This window comes from Melanotaenia boesemani, chromosome 6, assembly GCF_017639745.1.
Source record: "Melanotaenia boesemani isolate fMelBoe1 chromosome 6, fMelBoe1.pri, whole genome shotgun sequence".
NCBI classification, from domain to species: domain Eukaryota; kingdom Metazoa; phylum Chordata; class Actinopteri; order Atheriniformes; family Melanotaeniidae; genus Melanotaenia; species Melanotaenia boesemani.
The window spans coordinates 24,443,539-24,460,482 of NC_055687.1; the positions used below are offsets into that span (position 1 = coordinate 24,443,539).

General features: G+C 37.7%; 1 protein-coding gene across 1 annotated transcript in view; it reads left to right on the top strand.

Annotated features, from left to right (window-relative positions):
* Window positions 1-16,944, top strand: part of cdkal1 (CDK5 regulatory subunit associated protein 1-like 1) — a 261,140-nt gene that overhangs the window by 3,761 nt on the left and 240,435 nt on the right. Inside the window, exon 3 of the mRNA XM_041988416.1 lies at window positions 2,132-2,244. Coding sequence (XP_041844350.1) covers window positions 2,132-2,244 — 113 coding nt within the window. The remainder of the gene's footprint in view (window positions 1-2,131; window positions 2,245-16,944) is intronic.

Consider the following 16,944-nt stretch of genomic DNA (forward strand, 5'->3'; position numbering starts at 1 on the left):
ATTCTACATGAAATGTTTTACATAAATAAATAAATCAACTTTAAAAGGGACTATGTGATTATATTAAAATTAGTCTGACCACCTAATAACTACACCATTAATTGTTAGTTCTATTGAGTTAGTGTAAGTGAACCCCACTGATCTAGTAACCATTAAGCTAAATAACCTGTTCATGAAATTAAATTCAATGAAAGATACTAATAATTTCATATTAAAATAATATCTATACACATATCTGAGCAAATGTGGCACTAAGTGAATTAATAAGTCTTTGAATTATTGGTGAATACAGTTAGACTTTTTTATTTAATTTATTTTTATTGCCATTCAGCAACCAATGTAATGTGTTTACTCATAATCACAGATTAACATTATGTTAAATGTTAAAGCTCATGACAGTAAAATTAGAAAAAGATCGAACAAATACGGCTCACTTGGAGGTTCGTCACTATGTAAAAGAACATGGTGCTGAGCTGAGCTTTGCAAAGGACCAACCACAATACTTTTGGAACAATGTTCTTTAGGTAGATAGGTTTAAAGTGGTATTGTTTGGTCATAATGTACAAAGCCAAGTTTGGCAAAAAACAAGCATGAAATATATAAAAGTATAATGCTCAAACTGAGGTGGAGGGCTATCATTCAGTTTGTTTTGCAGCTGCAGGACTTGAGGCCTCATGTATAAACTCTGCAAGGTTATGCATGCACAGTTCAGTGTTTATATATATATAAAAAAAAATTGGTGCATGAATGTGTGGATGGAGCCACAAAGTCTTGAGCAGCCGTGAAAATGTGATAAAGAAAATTAAAAAAGAAAACATCTTATTTAAGAAGACATAGGCTAGACTCTGAGTCGCTTCTGGTTAACAATTTATGTCTCCAAGAACATAATTTCTCTAACTCATTGCAAATGTCTTTCATAGGCCAGTAGACCCAGTAAAGATTTCAACCTGTTGTGAAGACATGATCACACAGCTGGTCAACCACAATTGGCCCATGAGATGCAGCTGTGATTTGTTCTTCTCTTCTTCTCTCTGGGTCTTGCTTGACTCTGAGTTAGTTGTAGGAGGATCTCCTTGGCACCAGACTCCCTAGTTTCTGAGTCTCTAAATTAATCTGACGGTTATAAGTTAATTGTTTTACTGTGTATAAATCTGTCTTTACTGGTAAAGTGGCTGCCTCCCTCTCTTTGTGTGCAGCGTTCCTGCAGATCAGCTTTTTGGCTTCACTCTGAACAATCATCCCATTCCTGACATTGGCGTTGATGTCTTTGGTAAAAGTTGTGGTATTCTGTGAGTTGGCTGCATCAACTGTGACAATGGCACACTGATCCAGAGGTTAAACAACCAAATCATACATTTTTTCTGGCTATCGTCTCTGCAGTCAGGCCCTCGTTCACACACTGTGAACTTTCTTTTGTCCTTTGCTGCGAGGTTTTTCATTTTTGGTTGGACTTATGTGACAGTTGGGCTATGTTATACTAATCTACATGTTTTCTTTTGGAGGAACCAAGGTCCATTTGTGATCAGTTTTCATTAAGATACAGAAATAGGAGCACAGGATTAGTTATGCACATGATTTTATAGATTAGGAAAAATTGTTTTGTGTGCGTACCTTATAAACTTCACCCTCTTTTTGATATGAAAGCTGTGCAGTCTTTTATACATGAGGCCCTGGGACATCTTCAAGAGTTCATGGTGCTGTGTCAACCTGTATAGCAAAGTATTCTTGAGCTAAGTTTGTGGCCATCTGTCTGAAAGCTAAATCTTGGCCAATCAAGTCATGAAATAGGACAATGATCACAAACAAGGCAGCAAACCTATGACATAATGGCTAAGAAAAGAGAAAGAGAAAAGGTGTTGCAATGACCAAAAGTCTAGACTTTAGCCTAATTGAAATAATGTCGTGGGATCTTAGGAAGGTTGAGCATACTGCAGCAGATCTTATGTTATTCATCTGAAGCTGTATTGACCAAATTTTAAGACCTAATAAGTAACATATTACTTTTAAAATTAGGACCTGGTACTTAAAGCGTTTGCTTTAAAAGAAGATGCACATTCCTTTTACATCACTGTATAATTTAGTATTGAAACATGTCACACAACAGACATAATTAATCCTTATCTCTTTATAGTTTGATCCCTGGCACCCAGAAGATTTGGATGAGAACATGGGGGTGCAGCCATAACAATTCAGATGGAGAGTACATGGCGGGACAGCTGGCTGCCAGCGGATACAAGATGACTGGTAAGAGATATTTCAATTTGATGTTTTGGAGTACAGTAAGCCTACTGACTAGAGATCAGAAAGGAGGATGACAAAAATAACATTAATAAAATAATAATAACATGGGTGTGTTGACTGAGTTAAGATAAACATTTGAGCAGCAAAAACACGTTACTTTATTGGTTGTCTATAAAACTGATGACAATAATAATATTAAACACATGGGGGCAGTGTTGTGTTGAAATAGGTGCCATGTGTTTTTGTTCCAGTGGCACTTTGATTTTTCAGTATATTAAACTGACCCGATTATGGCTGTAACAAACTTGTTCAGAATCTCCTAATGTTAATAAACCAGGTCAGTTTGAATACTTCCAAGAAGACAGAATAATACAGCAGAAAATAACAGTAGACTTTACAGATGGAAGATTACACATAGTTAAAATCTTCAGTTATTTAAATGTCATCTTTCAAACTAAGTTTTGCATGTCTTTTGCATGATGTTCAGACATATTATGTTCCAGATAATCCACTTCTATTTAATGAGGGGTTTGTTGTGTGTCTGTGTACATAGGTGAGAGAGACCGAAACAGACTAAAAGATTAAAGCAGCTAGAGACCCATCAGCTAAATGCAATAGTTTGATGGTTTTCTGCTCTTCGTGTTTGATCACAGTTAGGCCCAAGGGGGGATTGACTTTTTGTTCCCGGTTATGTGTGATTTGTTGTACAATACCTATATGTATGCGGAATGGGTGCTAGTGTTGTTTTGTCTCTTCAGGTTCAGTAGTGTGTGTGTGCATGTTTTTGGAACAGACAGACAAAGGAGTTAACCCCTTAGGCGTTTCCCTCTCCATGGGGTCTCCACAGCTATAGAGAGACATTAATCACAACCCTTCAAAAATGCAGATGTACCCATTCATTCACATACACTCATTGCACTATAGACAATTTGCTCCTGAACATAAGCCAAGCGTTTTTGCCCTCATCTGGTAGTTCAGGCCTTTGATCTCTTTTCCACCTTTTTTTGTTTTGCAGTTTTCTCTCCCATGAGCTCCTTGGTGATATAACATGTGTCTCTCCCCCAGTTTCTCTTCACTTTGTTGTCTCTTATCTCGTACTTCATTTGGTAACTGATCCTTTGTTCAAGCAACTACTGAGGCTTGGTATTTTCTGTGATAACAGTATCTTTATAGATCTATCTGTACTCGAGTCCAAAATGAAAGTCAAAACCTTTTCCTTTTTACTATTCCCACTCCGACCTATGAATGAGAAATATTTCTCTCAGAATCTTATTACATTGCACATTGCTTCTCTGTTTGTCTTAAATTGCGGATAAAGATGCAAGTGACTGAAATGAACTGCTGTTTCTCATAATAATGTTGAAATTCTCTGTTACGGATATTAGATTTTCTAATCTTTGGATTAAGTTTGTTTCTGTCTAGTCCTCTTGTTTAAAGTAGGCCGCACAGGCACAGAAAGTGTTCAGCTGCTGTCTTGAAAGTTACCTCAGACATATCCCCAAACTGCTTTCAGGAAAGAGTTCAGTTGCACAACTTAGTTTGTAATGCCAGTAATTTAAAAAGACCTCAAACTGATATCCAGTAGACATATTCTGTAATATTTGAGAATTATTTTTACAATAACAAAACTTTGGTTCATGTGTGTATCGATGAGAAGGGGGAAAAAAAGAGCTTGCAAAGGGGTGCACATATGTTGAACTGGTGTGCACTAATGTGGCGGTAGGTCGGTAGGTGCATGCTTTCATCAGGGGCATGTTTTCACACACTGAACATGAACACTGGAGGTTTTCAGGAGAATGTCTGGACAGTTTGGTCTGATCTACTTGTTTCTGTTCTCAAAAGTACGTCACACACAGGAGGCAGGAAGTGATGCAGAAATTAGGCTGTGGAAATGGCTGTGTTTTCTATACAACATATTAAAAATAGCAGATGAAGCGCAGTAGTGTATTTAGAGTAATGAATGTACCTGTTCACGTCTATTATTGCAGAAAGAAGTAAGTAGCATACATAAGTACTCCAAAGCAAGGAGAAACTCTCACCAGGACACACACATGCTCACATGTAGAGCAGCTGCAAATGCTCTAAAATATTTGCTGACATGCTTGTATACTACCTCACCTGCTGATGTTCCAGAACTTTTGCAAAAAGTTTGAGTGAATATTGTGGACATTTACGTTTTCATGTGCCGCCATCTTCAGAACTTTCATGGTGTCCTGTGCATCTGTGAAAGTTGCTTAAGACAGCTGTGGCATTCTTTCAGATGCAAGTCAGGCTGTCAAAAGTGCTTATACTAAACAGGCAAAGCAGTACTTCAGCATTCTTGCAGTTGTCTATAAATAAAAATTTCAGACCAAAAATAGAAAAAAGTCTTAGGTTTTAAAATGGCCCAGAAAATGATAATTACTTAGCATTTCATAGGCTGCATATTTTAGAAAATTAACGTGTAGATGTAATTTGAAGAAGATGGCTGAAGCTGCAGGGGTGTGAGAACAGAAAATAAATATAGTTTATGTTTAGTAAAGATAGTAATTATTGTTGCTTCCGAATCTTTTAAAGGCTACAACGAGTTGGAATATTCAGTATCTGTTTTAAATCAGCATTGGGTCATTTTCCTAGAAAAATGTTTGATTTGGAGGCAGTCTCGTTACATGTGTTGATTTCTTATCTCTAACAAGCCACCTCCATACTGTAAGTTGCCACGGCGATACACTTCTTTTAATAAGTGAAAAATGTCTGTGACAATTGAAGCAGAGTTTAAACCTGAAGTTATGACACTAAACCATTTACTTTTTTTTGTAATACAGATACACAGATTTTTGTCTGACAGTAAAATGGAAACTCCTGTTACCAGAAAAACTGATTTTCAATAAACAAGATCTTCATAATTGTTTATTGTTACCCACAAGAACATTTCTTCAACATAAGCCTCTCTAACTCAGCAGTGTGAGTTTACTCACTCAGTTTGCAGACAGGGAGGTTAACTGGGAATAGAAAATCAGAAAATCTAGAGTCCACATGACCACTGAGGACCTGAAGTAACCCTGACAGAAATAACTTATGTGTGCGAGGTCATGGTCATGAGCTGGTGGCATATTTTAAATAATTTGATCTCTGCTGGCAAAGTCTAAAGTTGTGGATTGAAATTGAAGCTTATCACTGTTGACTATTTAAGTCTCCACATGCATATGAGTTGTGACAGCAGCTTGTCTTATTTGCAGCGCCTTTCCATCATTTACTGTCAAAATTAAAACTGATTTTACTCCATAGTGCCACCCAAATAAGACTAGATCTTACATGGGTGGCAGATTTAATCTTTTCTTTTCTACTAGCTTTGCTGTCACTTTGGCTGTGTCCGAATGTGCACCCCACTCCCTAACCCCTCGTTCACTACATAGGGCTGCACTACATAGTGACTCATTCTCTTGGCGATTCGGACACGAAGCTGCCTATTTTTTCCTCGCCGCAAACCACGTGACTACCGCCGTCACCACGGCAACCACAACCCGCTTTAAGATGTCATTCCAAATCCAGTCCAAAGTTGTGTGTAAATATTTTTATTTTTATTCCTTATGTTGTATTGTATTCTTTGTTTGCTTATAGGTAATTTCGCGCAGCTCAGTTTCTTCGCCTCCTTGCGCCATGTTGAGCTTCTGCCCGCAATGCATTGTGGTCTATACTGACCCGTCTAGTGACCATCGACGCTCACTGGACATTCGGACACTCCGACAAAATGGCGTGACTCCTATATAGGGCACTATGTAGGGAGTATGGTGCACATTCGGACACAGCCTTAGCCTCTGTCACTTTACTCTGGACAAAGTATTTAAAGGTCAATGTTTCAGGGGTGACGTTAATGTCACTGAGTTTTTGTTTTCCACACCTCTTATTTACTGTTTTCTTGCTATGTTCTTTATGGTATATCTTAAAGGACAAAGTTGGTAGGATATCAAGAAATCCATCAACTTTGTTGTTATACAAGTACAATGAAATTAAGATTAGCAGCTATAAGTTATAAAGTTATAAAAACTCATATAATTTATATATGTCTTTAATAATTACTTGGATTTGACCATAAAATTGTTGAAAGTAGAAATCTAGTGCCATGTTTAAAATCAGGGGTGGTTACACTTGGTACTGGTATAGTTTTTATTGTTATAGGGTGGAAACCTGCATTTTATTTAGAAAATAATGACACCCATTTATAGTGATGTGGCAGGATGGAAAAGTCTGGAGGGACCAGCACCAAAATGGGCTCCTTATTGGTGTCATATGTAGTTCAACGTGAGGACAAACTGAACATTTTCATTTGTGAATCTGAATATTCAGTTCTTTTTCTAAAACATTAAAATGAATCTGATAATCACACTTTACCACCACAATGAAGAGAGAGTAGACAAAGACAGCTTCTACACTTGTGAAAACATGACATCACCTCCTTTCTCTCATCTTCCTGCCTGTTTTCTCTCTTTCACACCCATGCCCTCCCTTGTCGCTCTCTCATCCCATTCTCTAAATCTTTCTTAAAGTATGACATCACCTGGTGTGAAGCATAGTAGTAGTTCTTATGTTGGCCTTTAGGTGGCAGCCTTGGCCCATCAAGAAGCTTTTTTTTTTATTTTGAGAGAAAACAACTCCGCAATACCAAGATGAGGTCATCCTTGTGGAAGAAAATACTGTTCTTATTCATAATTTTATGGTTTTTAACTTCTACAATAAAGTGATTTTATGCAAGATGAACAATGAAACCACCCCCTTTTGGATTCTTTTATTGGCCTAACTTAGTATCATTATCATGTTGGATAGGTCTTACATGAGTCTAATTATGTATAAAAATGAATGTAAGGTGTCTTTAGGCCAAGAAGATTGATCACTTTAGGATTAAAAGGACTACTGTACTGAGCGACTTTTTAGCTCTTGTGCACAGTTTGTACAAACTTCTTTCTCTTATAAAATGTTGAGGGAAATAGTGTTTCTTTCATATAACATTGAATTTATGTTTAAACCAGACATATTTTGTGGTTGCCACTTAAGAAGATAATACACCTAATCTTTCCTGTCAAACTATTTAGAAAGATATAGGAAGTACTCCCCTTTTCATTTGTTTATGTCCACAAAAACCACCTGAAAAAGGGAGAAAAAAACAAAACACCCGTAATTCATTGTCTCTACACTTGTTTTACTGCCTGTACTCATCTTCAGGTGCTGTTCCTTAATGGGTCCATGGAGGGGGCTGTTTACTCATGGAAGAGCTCTGACTCAAATAAACTGCATTGGAGTCACAAAGCAATGTGCCAAATAGTGACTTCATAGATAAGAATGAATGCTCACACATGGATGCATGTGCGTGCACACACATGCACGCCCTTCATGGAAAGTCACACCAGGATATTTTGATTGTTTTTGGCTGGTCCCCTTCCAATCTCCTCGCTGCACAGCCAGCCACACATACACCTCTTCAGTTGGGATTTTACATACCGGTTAGGCAAAATTACTCCCTAGTACACAATGTCAACCAAATGAGGTGATCTTGGTTCCTGGTTTGGACACAGACGGTTAGAGGATATGGGTTTCAAAAGGAGGGTGTGAGCTGTTTAGATCAAATAATGCGAGGACTGATCATCAGGTATCACAGATGTTGCTGACAATAGACAATGCAGGGGGTTTTGTAATTTCTTTTGTGTGCCCTTTTAGACAGCAAACTCCTTTTTTCAATACCATGAAAAGCATAATTTATATGGACAAAAACAGCTAAAAAATACAGTATTTTTCTATTGTGCTAAATAGAAATTTGTGCAATTTTTTTTTCTGTGATGGCTGAAGCATGCCAGAATTTTGAAATCATGCATAAATGTATTTAACAATACTTGATTTTACAGATTAAGGATGTTTTTAATGATCTGAAGTCTAAAAATGCAAGCAGAGACGCCTTTAACTTGTTTTGATCGAGTTAATACTGCACTAATTTTAAGTGCCACTGTTCCACAGTGCGATTTGTATTACATCACTGTAGCGTATTCTCACTCTGAGCACATGTACCTTGCATACATGCCATCTCATTCATAAAATGAGAGTTTGAGGGTCTTCTGATTGGCTCACCGTACCCTACGCAGCATTACACGCCGCAATTTTACAGCCAGTGAAAACTTACAATGTTGTGTGACTCCACCTCTCACATATCCACACACATCGACACACTGAGTCACATATCGCACACATTTGCTCTTCTCACACACGGTTGCAGATGTAGTTGGAAATGGTATTGTACAGGGAAAGTGTGTGAGAGACCGTTTGGTTTCCAGCAGTCATCTTTGTGCAAGATTACACATACTGCCTGGTGTCAGTATGCCTGAGAAAGACTGTTTGCTTGTGGAAAGATGGTGTGTGTCAGGCTGTCTTGATTTGCTGACTTCGAGGGGGAGATCGTAAAAGAATGAAGGAGAAAGAAATGTAAGATAAACAAGAGGAAGACTCAGTGGGAAAGGAAGAGGGTACTCAGATGATAGTAACAATTAAAACCAGAATTGAATAAAGTGATTGTTGGAAGGGGGGAGGTGAACTGGGGAGAAAAGCATCTTGCAAATCTGTCCAAACTAAGAGTTGACAGACACAGAGAGGGACAGTGGAGCAATTTAAGCAACAAAGTACAACCTGAGTGATGCAAGGAAAGTGTTAATAAGTGAATTGCAAAAGCAGGTTAAGTGAATACAACTGAGTTGATGTCAGCAACAAATACGATAGATTTGAGAGCAACCAACAATTTAAACTCGTCCTGAGAAATTAAAAAGAAGTACTAAGTTTTCAGTTATAAAGAATTTATTTATGCTTAAACTAAGTAATGCTCTTCAGTTTATATGTTGTTGTTATGCTATTTGTGTTTTATGATTATGTCTTTAAAAGTGCAAAGTGTCTCTTATGTACTTAGAAGCGGACATCCCTTATGCTCTCTTAAATGCGCACAGAGTTTTTAAGGATTTAAAGGTCTCTGAAGTCTTACTCAAAAGACCCATGAGGAAAAAGGAAGTGAGGTTTAACCATTTAGATTGTAGAAGATTAGAGTGATCCCAAGACCAACACCTGTAGATGTGTATGCATCTGTATTTAGGCGATCCGTACAAGGTGACACATGTTTAGGCAACACTGATGAGCAGTTTAAAAGGCTTGGGATTAGGGACACCGCTCATCATGCTTTAAAATTCCCATGAGAAAACCATGAATGAAGGGGACGAATGAACACAGTGAACGCTGAGAAAAGGGGCAGTCACTTCTGAGTCTTTTCCAGGAAAAAGCAAAACAATCAATAAAAATAAATAAAACAACCTCCTCCAAAACTAAATAAAAGCAACATCAAAACAGCATTTCAAAACAACACAAACTGAACTGATGAGATCCACTGCAGCCAGAAGTGGTCTTGATTGTTGAGAAACCAGTGTCATTCTTAAATCCAGTTGTTTATCAGGTCACAACACAACAGCTGATAATTAGGTTAAACTACAGTATTTTACTATTTTTATAGAACCATTTCTATTTCTGTTCATAAGAGCAAGCACTTGGTGACAGTGGGGAAGAAAAAACTTAAGTGTGTTCACACCAGGTTAGTCCGCTAGACTGTTTGATTGTGGACTGTGTGGCAGTATTCTTCTGGACCGAGATTGCATTCAGGCTGCACTTCTTAAACGAAACAGACCTTTTACATAACGTATTCCACTCTCCGCTAGATGCACCAAGAATTTCTAATGAAAAATACGAGGCATCCCATGAAGAAAAAAAACTCATTCATCTTATTGGTTAACGCAGAACAACTTCGGATTCTAGCAGATAACCGCCAAACATGGAGTAACATCAGATCCTAGCGGTATTGTTTTGATCATATTTCTATCAGAACTTTTACCGAATTCTTTCACGTCTAACCGTAAGCTATGTTTCCTGGCCGGAGCTGCTTATCACACCACAAGTAGGTAGGTATGTTTTGATTGATGCAGTGCGCTGAACTCACAATGCACTTTGTTTAGTGGTCTGCTTGAAACAGATTGACACATGCATTTGTAGGCGGACCAAGTCCGCTTCTTTGTTTCAAGTCAGAATTCATTGGCGCATTCATAATAACCCAAACGGACTATGATTGGAATTGAAATGGAGGTGTTAATGGGCCCCTAATTTTAACATGAAGAAACCTGCAAGTAATTGAAATATCGCGTCTTGTTTTTCATAAAGGGAAAAAAAAACACATGTTCCTGACAAATAGTATCTATAAGCTTATTTTATTAGCCTTTATATGCCTAATTATAGACGTGATGGTAAAGTTTGGAATAGTTTAGAAATGGTCTCATTATGTGGTTGATCCATCTGAAAAGTTTTGTTTGCTGTTTGCAGAACTTGAAGCCAAGTATGCAACCGAGCTGAGCAGACATTGAAGGTTAGATCAGCGATTTATTACATTTAGTTGCTAATTAATGAAACATATTTGTCAAACTGTCTCTCATCCTGGTTTTCTCAAACCTCAAATGTCAGAGGCTAAAACCAAGAGCGACAAAAATGCAGTGCTCGTGTCCAGTCATCTGTTTAGTTGGACTTTTGTTTTGCTGAAGAGAGCAAAAGATGAAGGATGGAAGAAGGTTGGAAAAGAATTTCCTTTGCTACTTCCTTGAAGAAGAGCGAAGTGTACTCCCTATTCCCCTCAGAGCCCTGCCACTTAGTGAATCTCCGATTACCCATGGAATACTGTGTGCATTCCGCAGGGATTGCAAATACCCTGAAGGTATATAATGGGAATGTCATGAAAGGGATGTGAATAATGGGAGAAGGCAGGAGCTGAGGAAAAGGGGGTGGAGGGGAAAGAGTGAGGGAAGGACTTTGAGATGAAGAGCAGCAAAGGTTGTCTGACAAGGAGATGAGGGGTGATGTCAGGTTTTGCCAGTATCAATAGCGCTGAGTCTTCGATAAAACAGGGAGATGATGTTTTTGGCATCAAAGGTGGCCCAAGTGTAAAAGCTAAAAGCTAATGGCTTACAGACTTACCGTCAGAATCTTAGACCATCATACTCACACTCTGTAGCAAATTGAGAGCTGCACCTTCCTTCCTTCTAAACAAGTTATGTTAGGCGCCATTTAAAAAAGCATTTAACCCCTGATGTTTCAACTGGACCTCTCAGCAGGAAACAAAATATGCCTGTGAATATGATGGGCTGCTCCCAGTTAAGTGTATGTGACCCATTTTCTATTCCCCCCATCTTGCCAGCTCTTATTTATTGAGAAGTATATAAACATGTGACTTTGGGTATCTGCTATGCAAAATATTCCGGTATTAATCTGGATACATACCACTGACTTTGTCATATAATGTGCACATTCCTGTAGCATGACTTACTGGTTGGAATCAGTTGACTGGTAGTTTCTGGTCTTTTATAAACAATAGATGAGGAAGTCATCGTATTCATTATGCTAAGAATGTGCAGTATCGCAGACAGTAATGGATATCTGAAATAAAGGGAAAAAAGGCATATTTCCTTAATACTGACTCATTGTAGTCACCCTTGCTCTTTCTTTTTCTATTTCAGTTTTGTGTTTTAGAGAAATTGAACCTCCCCTCTGTTGATCAGAACAACACAAGTTCCTCTGTGACAGAAAACTGTGCAGCCACAGGGCTGAAGTGGTGCATACTTGCCCACATGTAGTGCTGTATATATGCAACACAACAGGTGATCTCATAACAGTTGTTTTTCCTTCAGTATGAAGGGAAGCAGGCCAATGACTATTTTGCAGCAGTAACCACTTCATCTTGAATTTTGCTGAAAAAAATGATGACACTGGCTGTGGGTTTATGTTGTGGGAGTGTTGTTTTGTAGCACTGGCATCTGTAGTGCTTTTTGACACCTTTGTCTTCAAGATGGTGGAAGTGTAACTGCATGTTAATGTAGAAGATGTTATTAAAAAAGTCATGTTTACAAGGTTAGCAGTGGCTCCATCCTGTCCACAATTGCTGCTGCCATGTAACTCTCAAAAGACTTTTTCATACAATGTGTTTTCAGAGACCAAATAACCACTTTGCAACTCTTGGAAAACTCCTGAACCAAAGAACCTTTTTTCTTTTTTATAGTACTTTATACAATGTATTTATGTCACAAGTATAAATTCTCCAAACTCCCACACAAGTTCCTCTTCCTTTTTAGGACAGTGTGGCCATTTCACAGCCTAGCTCCACCCAGCTCCAGTCTGACTCAGATCATGTGAAGATAATTTTCTACAGCAGAGACAAAGTGACATTGGCCCTGCTACCACAACTGAGTGACTATGATTGTAAAGAAGAACTAATGCATTGTTGGTTAAGGTCATGAGATCAATTGATCAGGGATAAAAAAGGCAACAATGCCACCAGTCTTATCCTCTAATGCTTTTTTGTATGTCATGAGAAAGCAGATGCTTAAATTAAAATATATGTTTTTCTGGTTTTTATGAACAAATCAATTCAGTTACTGTGACAAAACAGTGCTAACATTATGTTAATTTGGCACAGCAAATGACAAATTCAGTTGTGTTCTCATAATGAAACAAAATTAAACAAAAAATCCTAATTGTTTTCTTGCAATTATGTTTCCATGTTCTCTGTGGAGCAATGCCAGGGATTCACTTAAACTTCTACTTTTGGAGGACAAACCGTGCCTTTTTTGTCTCTGACTATTTGAAAGATGCTAAAAGGAGCCAAACAAGACTATCTGCTTTCTTTGACATTTGACAAGTCATTGCTGCTTTCTCTGTTTTTGAGTAATTATCTTGTCTAATATTGTAGTAGGTAGAATAGACTTTTTAAACATTCTAGTTTTTAATCTGTCCTTCTTTTTGGTTTCCTTGTCATTTTGACTAAACAAAAAACAAATGCTATTTCTCCCCATAAAGAAGAAATGAAAGCTTGGAAGAATTTGTAATTAATGTTGGATGCCAGTGTGTTGGTGTGGTTGGCTGAAGAATGTGAGCAACATAGATAAAAAGCAAAAGAAACTGAGAGTTAGGCATTCAAGGACATGCAGTAAATGACTTTTCAAGGCCCCCTGTGAGGTTTTTCTCTGTCCCTCTCTTCACTTTGGCTCTCTTGTCTTGTTTTGGAAGATAACCCCCACTTTCTGTCTGGGCGTCCAATGTTCAGCCATCAGTACCATTACTCACTGACCACCTGCTGAAATGGAAAGCAGGAGTGACCTGTATCGCTGTGTGCGGATGTTCATGTGAGGCCACCTGCTGAAATAAAAGCATTGGCTACCTGCGTGTGAAGAGCTTAAAGCCTGTGAAGAGAGTTTTTTTTTTTTTTTTTCCGGTGGGTGTAGGGGATTTCATGTTTTTAAGAGATCCAGCAAAAATTTTCTAAAAATGGTTAAAGAAATGCTTCGGTCAGTATTTTAATGCTACTACATGGTGTCCTTAAATGTTAGGATGCTGTTTAACCACATCCACATAAGTTAATTGTTACATGTAGTAGAAAGATGTCACATTTTAGAACAGAGTAATGGTATCCCAGAGACACTGAGTACGGATTCGGTACCACTTTTATTTCATTAAGAGGTCTATAAATTAATCTATATAAATAAATTTCATTCTTCAGCGTCACGTGACAGTGACATAGATCTGATTGATATGAGACTGTTAAATTTTTGCTACTGCGTCCAATAACAATATTTTGGGTTAAACATAAGATGAACCACAAACCACTAGTTTCCTCCTTCTCAGATAAATAATAAGCATGCGCCACAAGAAAGACGATCAGCTGAAATTTGGCAGCATTCATGTCGCCTCTGGAAACTTCAGCCCTGCATATGAGGAATGTTGCTGTTTTGCTAGCAGGATTTTTTTAATGAGTAATGGTGGCAAATTACTAACATACCATTAATGCTAAATGTTAGCACAACAGTGACTCACGCGCAGCTGCTTCTCTGCTTACCAACTCAAAGTAATGGTCACGCAAAACTGCAACTTCCTGTGTCTGTGTGTGGTTGTGTTGGGCAGGAAACAAAGAATTATGATTCCATTTCCATGGTATCGGATGGTATTAAGACACAAATACTTGCTGATACCGATCCCCTTACTTTTGGTAGGATTGGTGAGTATTTCTGATGCTAGTAATGGTATTGACCCATCCCTAATGCATTTCATTAAAAATGTGGCACAATTAAAAAAGGAAATAAACATGCTCTCCAGTGGAGTAAGATTTATTGCCAAGCAGCATAGTTACAAGATAGAAACACTCCAACAAACACAAATTTCCTTCGCTTTTGTTATATGCATAAAGTCTACATATTATTGTACTATTATAATGGCAAAGTTGATTGATTGAAGTTAAAAACAGTCACTTTGAAGCGAGTACAACAATTCTGTGGTAACAAAATCCAGGTACCCTTTCATATCTTTTAAAACAAAAACAAGTCAAAGGTGGTTCAATCTGTTAATGCACTAAAAATGTTTCTCAAACAAAATGGTAAAGTTTTCATTTACAAATGTAACAACAGAGCTACACTACTTCTAATAGAAGAGATGTTATAACACTTTCTTACTCAGTTTGAATGACCAAAGTGAAACGGTGAGGACTAGCAAGGACATCTTTCTGTTTTCTTTTTTCTTTAATACAGTAAAGTCACTGTACTACAGGGCTGTCCTTTCAACATTGGATTTGCTCTTTGTATAGTATTTTCAAATAATACAAGCTTTATATTATTTGCAAATCTTAGTATTCAGTTTTTGATATATTTTATAGTATTTCACCTTTTTTTTTCTTTTCTTTTTGAAAAGGGGTTTTATAATACATTGAGTGTGTCCAGGTATGTGGAGCATGCTTCTGTCCTTCATAAGAACTGAGTTCTACATATAGTAGTCTTACCCTTTCCTCATACATAAATAATTAAGCTTTGTGCTTGATTTTCATTTGTGTGCATGGGCATTAGATAAAGTGACTTTAAAAGCAGCTAGTTTTGAACTGCTGGCTTAATTTAAATCATTGATGGACAATAACTTTAATCTGAAAATATAACTTCACTCAGAACCTTGACCGAATGTTTGTTGATTGATTAGAAATTGTGATTGATTGTTACGAAGCTGTATGTTGTCTTTGATGGTCTAAAAGCCTAATAGCATGTGTACTGTTCATACAAGGAAAAGCATAGACAACTTAACTGTTCTCTTTAACTTCCTTTGGTCCTTTCGCTTGATGCGTCTTAGTGCTTTGTCTTTTAGTTACTCTGAACTTCTGGTCATCCTTCCCCTCCTCTCATCCTGTGGTTGTATTGGCAATATAGATCAATACAAGGTGAAGTTAGCAGAGTAAATACAAGAAATGCTTAGCCTGGAACAGAGATCAATAGGAATGTATTGATTAAGCATCAAGTACATCCACAGCTAATTTCCTGGTCTTCTGTGTGTGACTGTCTTTGTTGGAAGGTGAGTGATTATGTTTGCTTCCTTAAATGTATGATTGGTGTGTCTGACACTGAATAGAAAAGCACAATACATGTGCTGAAAAGAATAGGAAGAACTTATAATAAGCTAAAGGGTCACCTGAAAGGAAAAATGTATATTTTAATTGTTATGGTAATTATTCTGCACTTCTGTTTCAGTCATAAACATTCTCTTTTCCACTCTGTGGTTGATCAAACGTACAAACACATGGATGCATGCACATACAGGGAGGTGTGTGAAGTTTCTCGATAATCCGATGCTTTCCACATGGCAGACAGATGGCTCTTCTAATCTTTCAGACAGACACTGCCTTTTGAGATCTGATCTGATTTGATGATTGCTGTGTGTTTGTGTGTGTATCCATCCGTGCATGGTTTCTATGGTTGAACACAATAAATCCCTCCTTAGAAGGCTCCTCCGTTATGTATGTATGAGTGAGTGTGTGTGTGTGTGTCGTTTGATGTTTGAGCATTTTGATGGTACCTATTTTATATGCTTTTTTTATATGCTTGATAGATGATCAGTTTTTAATGACCAATATTTCTAAACTTCTTTTATCCTGTTTATTAGCTGCATGTTGGTAGTCTTTTAAAAGGCTATGTCTGTTAGTGAAGTAACCAAGAGGAAACTGGAAAACAGATTAATCTCAGGCTCTGGGTGTTTCATGCACTCAAAAAAACAAAAAAACGCATTAATAACAACAAAAAGAGAAAAATCCCCAAAACACTCTACTAAATGTTAAAAGTAAGGTTTACATCGAAGGCAGATTTTAACATTGATACTATTTTATATTTTGTAAACCTATTGCATTTCAATCATTACTTTTAGTTTCTTTTTTTAAGCAGTTCTTAAAAACTAAGGGATACACTGATCCAATATTGGTATCAGTATCGGTACCGACACTGAAGAAATTTCTAAATCGATCCATAGGTGCAGATCTATTTAGTGTAATTCTATTCTATGCTGTGTGCTTTGAGTGATGTCAAGTGCTAATGACGCGCTACGTGGAGGCTCACATTTGTTTTCACAGTGGATGGATCAGCCATCTGTAACTTTTTACATGACCTCAGCCAACACATTTAACGGCTACGTGGAAAACCTGCGCAGTGAATGTTGGTCTCTCTGTACTAATTTAGTGCTTTTACCCAAAGCGCTCTACGTATACATCACATTCACCCATTCACACACTGATGACGGGAACTGCCATGCAAGGTGCTAGCCACGACCCATCAGGAGCAATTAGGGGTTCGGTGTCAGGGACACCTCGAC